Genomic DNA, 9,548 nt, shown 5'->3' with positions numbered 1-9,548 from the left:
TCCCAGTATGTGGACCTGGAAAAAAATTATAGGAACATGTGCCCAAATTAGAAATCTGGTATGCATTCATAATTTAGATTCAAAAGACTTTTCACATTATTTCATGCTAAACTGTTACATTTTGCTTTGATTAGCCAGCGTTCAAACACTTTCAATCTGTAAAGACTTATTTTGCCATTCAGATGCTGGTCTCCACACTTCCCCACCACGGAACTGTCAATTACAGCCTTTCACATTAAACAAGAGTATGTTTAATAACAAAACTGTTTGGAACTGTTTAACACTCTCAGTAACATGACAAGCTGTCAATACCATTCAGTATTTAATGCCACAGAATAAGATCCTGAATTGTTTAGCCACAATTTGCATAATTCAAAGTCAGACATCACCCACAATTGAACTGAACATTCAATTAAAGGCTTGTACAGTTTAATAGTCACATAATGATCCATCATTTGTAAAGGATGTGAAAGGCAATTTGGGAAAAAATGACAACTTTATAGAGATACAGTGGATAGTCACATGATTGGCCACTTCTGAATACAACTGGAACATCAAACAGAGATTTTTTTTACCACAGTTCTGTAAATCCTGCATTAATCTTGTCAGTTAAAAGTGTACTATGAGAATTAAATACTCATCTTTACATATACACAAGTTATTCCATGAAAGCATATTTGCTTACAAACATATAAAAATACTTGTTAACTAGTTTGATAAGAAAATAATGTATAAAAGTATATAGCAAAAACCATTTAATCATTTGACAATGAAAAGAGCAAATTCATCTTTTTTTATATATTACATGAAAAACAAAAACAGCTACAAGTCTAAGTATTCTTGAATCCCTTTGCTGGAAAACAGAAGGAAGACTTTTCCAAATTCCAGACTATGATGTAAAATCTTCTAAAACTAAAATGCTCAAATACAGATTGAGCCCAGGTACTTGGCCACACAGTTGTTAAGAGCAATAATCCTGTAGCTGTTACTGGAGGCATAAAATAAATACAGTAGATTGTTGACCAGTGGAAAGAAGCTGGAGCGTAAACAAGAGATAAAACACAAATCTCTACTGACAATGAAATTCAGTGTATTGGCTTCCTGTAAGGCAAGCTGAATTTTGAAGTCTAACCTAATCAAAGGGCAAAACCTCCAAACCCACTTCTTTAAAAAAAATATTCTACACTTTGATTAGAGGCCCTGCCCCCTCTTCAGAGTGATTAATGAAGATGTTGCAAATAAAAGAGAGGGGAGGGAAAATACCCAAACGGCAGGTTGTAAGCTTGACTTCAATACCTTGTCTAAGATTGATTTGTCTCCATTGTGAATAAAACTCCACAAGGTGCAAGCTTCTTTACATGAGGGAAGAGAGATATTGGGAGTATTAAAAGAAGCCTTAGTGTTTCTTTTGACATCTGCCCTGAGGTGACTTAAGATGTCTTCTCAGCCTGGGTCAGTCTGGTTCTTTTAGACTAAGGCTACTTCGGTGACCATACTTATACAACATGCACACAAAAGGCTAGACGAAACACCAGGACACACAGAAAGGTACGTGAAGAGAATTAATCTGGCAGTTGAAAGCTTGGTTCAAAGTATTCTTAGAAGATGACACAATGGCATCCTTTTTTGTCTTTCTCCTTCCTTGTTGGCTCTGGGGAAGGAGGACATTCTTGTTCTTGAAACTTCCTATGAAAGAACAAAACTGTAGGTTAAATCCAAGCTCCAAATCAATATAATTCTCAATACAGCAAATCTTCACTTAACTTCCTTTGCACATACAGTGGTGCCTCAACTTACAAACTTAATTGGTTCTGGAATTCCGGTTGTAATTCAAAATGGTCATAAGTCGAAGCACCATTTCCCATAGGAATGCATTGAAATGCAATTAATCCCTTCTGGCCGAAGGGAAAAAAACCACAAAAAAACCCCACTGTAAGACCCATCAGAAACATGATTAATCCGTTCCGGCCGAAGGGGGGGGGAAGCAAACAAACCGTGCAAGACCCTTCGGAAATGCAAAAAAAAAAAAAAAAAAAAAAAAAAAAAAAAAAAAAAAAAGCAAAGCAAAAAGCAAACAAACCCTGTAAGACCCATCGGAAATGGGGGGGGGGGGCAAAAAACAAAACTTGCAAGACCCATCACAGCATAGAAACATAATCCCACTACCCAGCCCAAAACCATGCTGCAAAACCCACCCAGAACAGTTTTTTAAAAGCAGAAAGCAGCACCTTACCTTACTTACCAGGCAGTCCAAAGCCTCCTCCGATCGCACACTCTCTAACTACTGGGGTGAAAGAGCTACAAAGAAGCATCCTCTTCGCCACCAACAGTTAGAAATTTGAATTCCCCACCTTTTTTCCCTGCCTTTTTCTGGTTTTAACTCGAAGCTCCGGTCGCAAATAGAAGCAACATTTTGCGGCCGGAGCTGGTCATAACTCAAAATGGTTGTATGTCGGGACGTTCGTTAAGTCGAGGAACCACTGTATTTCTTTTTTTTTTTTAATCTATGTATAATAATTAATACAGATTGTGAATGGGTCAACTTCAGCCTCCAAGAGCACTTTGAGACACCTCCTCAATGCACTTCAATGCAAAAATAAGGTGTGGAGGGGAACGTATTTGCCTGCTCCTGGAGCCCATGAGGAACTGCCCCAAGCCCCTCTGCATTCCCCCAATCAAAATTGTCTGGACAGTTCTGATTTGAGATATATGAGCATGTACACATGCATTCTGAGCTGTTTCTGAGCTTAGAATAGCTCATGATGGGCATTCAGGATACAAATTCGATACAGACCCCCGTATACTAAGTTCCCCATCCCTGCCCCCTTTTTCTTAAACTCTAGGACTCAAGTGGAACAAAATATCATCTCTGTGAAATCCAGGCTTTGGAACTAAACTCCTAATGTGTGCACACTGAGAAAAAAGTAGGAAAGGGGGCACATTTTTGTGCATGTATGTTTAACCAAAAGGATATTTCTGGGAGTTTGCTTCTTATTTTGTCCAGAAGCACCTGCTATTGACAGTCAAATCATAGGATCATAGAGTTGGAAGGAGCCTATAAGGCCATCAAGTCCAACTTCCTGCTTAATACAGGAATCCAAGTGTCTTACAGTGTCTTCTCACACCGCAGTGCCTTCTACCCAGACTTGGCAGGAAAGCACTGCTAACAAGCAACAACCTGGGGTCATGGTTTTTACCCTTTGTGGAAAGGAGGCTAGATCACACAGAAGAAGAAATTGTCCCAAGCGATACAAGACTCCTAGGAGTGCATCCAAAATACACTGGAGGAGACCATCTTATTACAGCATGCTCCTGTTCACCAAATTCAACGAAATCAATATATTCTAAGGGGATTATTAAGGCAACAGAACCAATGTCAAGTTAAATGACAGGTCCTAGTTTTAGAAAAGGTAGCTGTGTTACTCTGTGCTAGCATACCAGGAAGAACAAAACAAAAATGAAAAAAATAAAGAAATCGAATACTACTACTCCTACCTTTGCTTTATACTACTAGAGATCAGCAGCTTAAAAGGACCTCTATCATCCAAATGGATTTGTAAACAGTACTGATCACTTTGGCTTTCCAAAGTAATGGAGGTGACATTTTTTTTAAAAGGCGTTCTTTTTAAAGGACTGTACTAAGAAGTGAACTAAAACTGGATTGTGAAAAAATAATGATATGCGGGTGTGAACAAGAGCTCATTTAGATCCAGGGTTAAAAGTTGCTATTCTAAGATGCGGTTCCTAACAACTACAGAGGAGTCCTGGTATGTACAACAATTCACGGTGGGACACTCCACAAAATTAATTATTAAGTTTCCTAGCACATGTTTTTGCTAAATGACATGGTCAAGAGAGCTACATTTATGCAAGCTTTGAAACAAACTGCTCTGCATGCACACAGAGAAGCCTCACATGTGGCTCATAGTGCAGGTTTCAGTCTATCTACCCAGCAACAAGCAACATTTAGTTCAAGGGCACTTGTTCTCAAGAGGTGCACAAATGGAGCGTCAACTAGAAGCTGAGTCATGGCAAATGGACTTCTTTCCTATTACATTGAAATATTTTGCTACTCATTCAAGTAGCTTCTTCAGTCTTCAATAAGTAGAGAAATGTTTCAACCCAATAAGAAAGAAGTCCAGTTGCTATGATTCAACTTCCAGATAACCTCACCTGGATGACTGAGAATCTTCACTGATAAACTGGAGCCTCAGTTTCTATCTCACGCACTTGCTTTCTTATTTTAAAACTGCATTCCAGTTTTACACCCTGGTAAGATACTCGTGCGCTCTGTGCCATCACAGAAACCAACTTGTAGCAATCCTAATAGGGCTTTCAAGCCAAGTGGGATATTTAAGGAGAGGTCTTACCGGTTCCACTCCCCCGGTGAGTTTCCATGACCAGGTGGGAATCCGAACCCTCTCCGCTAGAGTTCTGGTCTGTAATTCTATCCACTACACCTTAAGATACTTAGGTATTTGCAATAGAACAATAAAATTCAAACATAAATAAGGGAAAAAGAACGAAAGAGAAATGCAGTTAGAAAGCACATTTTAAGCATGTCTAGCATGGAAAGCTTACCTTATTACCCTGACAAGTTCATGAAAAGCTTGGTCTACATTCAATCTTATTTTTGCTGATGCTTCCATGTACGTTACTTTCAGTTGGCGTGCTAGTTGCTGTCCTTCTTCTTGTGTTACCTGAAAACAAGATGAGACAAAATCTATGGACAGCATCTACTACTAAATCAGTCATCATCTATAGCACAGGTTCCCAGCCTGGGAGCTTAGAATCCCCAAGGGGGTCACAAAATATGTTGGGGAGAGGTCACCACAGTTATTTTTACTTACAATTATTTTTATATTTATTATATTAAATACGGCATACACAATGCTGTTTTAGTTTAATCTTCTTGGTCCACAGATAGATAATTTTAATCTGATATGGAATCAAAGGCAACCTAGAGTTCTTCATTATTTCTCTACCCCTTTCGGTGGATTTTCCTTTTATACATGGACATCACTCCTACCACCTCTGAACAAGCCAGTCTTGCTCATTTCTCTCTGCTCTATCATAGCCACATTCGGAGCACTGATGCCTTTGAACCAATGCATTAGCCCAGCCCCAAGAGGCCTGAATATGGCAAGTGTGTGGTGTTGTTTGCACACATGGGATTATCTGCACAAAGGCAAACAGACACTGGTTCAGTAGTACTACCACAAACAAACTAAAAGAAAAAGTTTGTTTTTCTAAAAGAAAATGTTGCAAGCAGAGTGAGTGGGTGAAGGTTAGTCCTCCAGATGCTGCTGGTCTACAAATCCCATCACTTTTAGCCAACATAGTGAAGAATGCTGGGAACTGCAGCCCAGCAGCATCTAGAGGGCTGAAATTTGCCAAGCCCTGAAATAAAGCAATGGCTTGAATGTAATTGGCAACATCCTAACAGACAGCAAACAGTTGCTCATAAGTCACAAATTATTCTTGGTTGCTGTCCTCTGAAGATGCCGGCCAAAGAGACTGGTGAAACGTTAGGAAGAACAACCTTCAGAACACGGCCAAAGAGCCCGAAAAACCCAGAACAACCATTATTCTTGTGTTCTTTTCTTCTCTGAAGGGGTTAGCATTAGTTCACACTCTCTAATATGATGATTAACTGTTGGTATGTGAAGTATAAATGTAACTGGAAAGAGACTCATGCCTTGACCATGATGTCATGGTCTTGTGTCTCATCCTCATAGATTTTGGCCTGACTCATATTCATATGGCCATTACTCAGCAAAGAGGATTTACTACAGGAATGTTTCAGTGAATAAACTAAGAAGATCCATTTCCTATGGTGCATCCTAAGGGTCAAGAGCCTTAATTACAGCATGTGTATAATCTACTATTTATTTTCCATTAAATATGCCCTTATTATAGCAACAATTCCTGAAAAGATGGCTGCTTGATTTCCTTTACAGAAATTTGCTGTAAAATGCCATTGCCAAAAAGGAAACGGTCCCTCTCTAGAGTAAACCTTCAACGAAAAATAACAATGACATGAGGAAAGGATGAGCAACAACAATGACATTGCCCAAGCTTTAGCAGGGAGAGTGTGACCTGCTACCAAACCTCTTGGGTTACATTGCATTACATTACATATTCCCATCCTACCTATCATTTACCATGTCAACAGGAGAAACTGCCTTACACCAAGTTTGATCTGTTTAACTCACCCCAATCCTGCTATGCAGTGTTTTTAAAACAGGAACCTTCCCTGGTTGTCTCTGGAGATGTCAGGGAATGAACCTGAAACCTTTTCATTGAAAGTGTGAGCTCTATCACTGAATTTCGCTGTTCCCCATAAGAGGCAGAACTTTACTGCTTATATTTTACCTGTCTCTGATGGTCCAGGTCTGCTTTGTTACCCACTAGAATCATGGGGAATTCATCACGGTCTTTCACTCTAAGAATCTGTCTTTGAAATTTATAGATTTCTTCAAAACTAAAGGAACAAGGAAAAGAAAAAAAAAGTTGCAGCCACAGTCGCACATTATGATCTCTTGGAAGAAAGCCTGCCTGAGGTCGGCCAGCAGGATCTGCATCAGAGGTGAAATGTAAACTGAAAACCTCTTGGCCATATTCTTAAACATCCCAAGACCTCGCATTTGCCCAGTAATTTTTTTTACAACTGAGCCCTCTGTTCCTTTTCCAAGCTCTCCTTGATTTTTTAAAAGTGGTTTGCCATGAAGCTTTTCAAGGAACTGAAGGTCCATAGTCTTCTCAAACAGACCCACTTGGATGGACAATTCTCAAACACCTGGCCCTACTTCATAACACTGAAAACCATAACCAAGTATTTTTGAACCTTAACTATTTCAGCTGTCCCTCCTGCACAGGTACATTCAATGATGCTGAAACACATTTCAGAGGATTCTTGTGTTGCCTTACCTTCCTCTATCTGTGACTGAGAAGACAAGCAGGAAACCCTCTCCTGTCCTCATGTATTGCTCTCGCATGGCTCCAAATTCTTCTTGGCCTGCTGTATCTAGAACTATGCAAATCATGGCTATTTAGTGTTACATTCCAAGATAGTACATTCAAAGAAACTCCATGTTTTCTTTGTGCCATAAACTCCTTCCAGTCACAGACTTGGCTGAAATTTTTTAAAAGCAGTTTACTTATTTTAATGAGCAAGGTTCCAAAACTCCTTATTTTCTTGCCTACTGGTTTTGTGGAAAGTCTGCTTACAAAACATCCATGTCTAAATTCAGCTATGAAGTGGTGGTGAAGGTCACATTCAAGAATACATAAAATGCACCCAGGATGGGGAGATGCAGTCCAAAGCTGTGCCTGTCGTCCCCCCTCCCCAAATGCTTGTCCAACAGTTAGAAACTGCATTCTGGAACATATTTTTTTGCTCGTCCAGCATAAACATCAATGCGAGTTAGAATTATCTGGGGTTTCTGGGAGTTGTAGTCCAAAAGAATTACCATTCCAAGATCTGGTTTGTTGGTGTTGTGTGAAGGCATGGAAAACACTTCCACAGAGGCAGGAAGACCACCACTGTCATGCCAGCATTTCCCTTTTTCTTTTGCATGAACACAAGGGCTCTCCAGCTGTGTCTGCGACATATTATACAACATCTAGCCAGCTGGGAGGCTGTATCAGAGATCCCTCTCCCCTCTCGGCAGCTTTTTCCCACCCACTGAACCAGCTGAGGACTTCGCCGTCCTCCAATCCTCCCTTCCTTTAGTCAGGTCTGAGTTCTTTGTTCCAGCTCCCCAACACAAAAAACAAAACAAAAACAACAAACCATGAAGTCTTTGTTAAAGTGAAAATACTTCTTGAAGGGGTAACACCTATGGTGGAAATAATGATTCTAGGGAAAAGGGGAAATTATCTGAGGTGATGTCTAGATAGGGGGCTGATAGGGAGGGAGACTTCTGGAAACTCCAGGATTCAGAACAGTTTTGATTTCAGGAGACCAGAAAAAAGAAAAGGCATGAATGGGGTACCACTTTACTAGTGAGACGATATATGCATGTGACTCCCTGCAGTTTAGGCTCAGTCCCCACCGACAACTGGCGGGGGTCTTCCCTGGAGCTAGAGCATTTCTCCAGGCTGTAAAAGGATATTCATTCCCGATTCAAAAAACAGAACAGAACAAAAAACAAAACAAAAACCAGCTACTTACTATCCAGTCTTGCTGGTCTTTCGTCTATCACACATTGCTTTGTGTAAGAATCTTCTATAGTCGGATCGTAGTCTGTGACGAAGTAGGACTACGGGGAAGAAGAACAGAATGTTCAAGCTCAAGAGTTATTTTCCAGCTCATCACACCTCCAGGGGCCCTTCCGCATCAGTCGTGTGCGTGAGTGCACAGAGAGAAATGAAAAGAGCCTTCACTGCAACGGGACAAACAGCTTCCCAATCAAGCTGGGTACTCAGTTTTTCAAGCTGGGTGAACTTTGAGCTGCCTACCTGGGACTGAACCCAGGTTGGGAGCAGAGTTTGGGCTGCTGTACTGCTGTTTAACCACTGCGCCACGAAGCTCCAGTCACTGCTGAGGCTAATCATGCCACCAAGAGGGTTGAGGCATTACATTAGGGAAAGTTTGCATGTTTATGAATACAGCTTTTCATACCGTAGATGCTTAAATCAGAATGTTAAGAGTTTCAAGCGCTACGACATCTGGGAATCTAGCTGTGAAGAGTCAGAGATTGGGAGTTTGAATCTCCATCATGCCTCCTGTGAGAGGGGTCAGCTGAAATGACCCAGAGCTTTGTCGGCGGGTAGGACTACATGCACTGCCACCTGTACAGCTTACCAGCACCAACAGAAGGAACCATTCCTGGGAACTTTATACCTGGGAACGCCTTGGGAGGATGTTAATAATTCAGAATCAATTTGATGGCACAGATTAATTTTAAGCATTTCAGGATCTTCATCCCGCCCCCCTTAGAGTCTAAATTATGTAAGATGAGTGTATGCTATTAAGTTATCATGCTTTAATATTTACAGGTATTCTGACAGGAACAAAACATGTTAAAGTTTAATAATCATCATCTGAAGGCTTTCAGGAGATGGAATTCAGCTTTCTCTGACAAAGAATGAGGGAATTGCAGAAGGCTCTGAATCGTAAAAACAGCCTGGGGGGCCCCTGCAGGTTGCCCACCCTCTGCTCTACAACAGCAATCTCTTCCCAACCCAAAAAAAAAAGGCTTTAACTGTTAAAGCCCTTCATTTTTATGACTCCACAAACAGTGAATCAATGTTAATGAGTCATTTAAATAAAATTGTTTGACTAAACCTGTCAGAACAGATGTTGGATTGTTCATACAATTAGTTCATCACCCAAGTTGTTGCACAGGGACTTTCCTGACATGGCTGGCTGTCAGTCACCCTCTCCCTTCCTTCCACCAATTCATGCTACACAGAAGTGCATTTTGATAAGCTTTCAGGACAAGATACTATCTTCTGAGCCTCCCTCATCCAACCACTGCCCATACCAGCAAGCCTAGTCAAGACAGAGGTTTGCACAAGATGCTCCAATCTTCTATCCAAAT

General features: G+C 40.7%; 1 protein-coding gene across 1 annotated transcript in view; it reads right to left on the bottom strand.

Annotated features, from left to right (window-relative positions):
• Positions 1-228: 228 nt before the first annotated feature.
• RRAS2 (RAS related 2) overlaps positions 229-9,548 on the bottom strand; it is a 49,373-nt gene continuing 40,053 nt past the window's right edge. Inside the window, exons 2-6 of the mRNA XM_072985725.2 lie at positions 8,177-8,264; positions 6,931-7,033; positions 6,376-6,484; positions 4,582-4,700; positions 229-1,686 (exon numbers count right to left, since the gene is read on the bottom strand). Of these exons, the coding sequence (XP_072841826.1) occupies positions 1,599-1,686; positions 4,582-4,700; positions 6,376-6,484; positions 6,931-7,033; positions 8,177-8,264 (507 nt within the window). The 3' untranslated portion in view covers positions 229-1,598. The remainder of the gene's footprint in view (positions 1,687-4,581; positions 4,701-6,375; positions 6,485-6,930; positions 7,034-8,176; positions 8,265-9,548) is intronic.

Source organism: Pogona vitticeps, chromosome 1 (assembly GCF_051106095.1).
Source record: "Pogona vitticeps strain Pit_001003342236 chromosome 1, PviZW2.1, whole genome shotgun sequence".
NCBI classification, from domain to species: domain Eukaryota; kingdom Metazoa; phylum Chordata; class Lepidosauria; order Squamata; family Agamidae; genus Pogona; species Pogona vitticeps.
The sequence above is the reverse complement of the archived record's forward strand: the minus strand, read 5'-3'. Positions and strand labels throughout refer to the sequence as shown.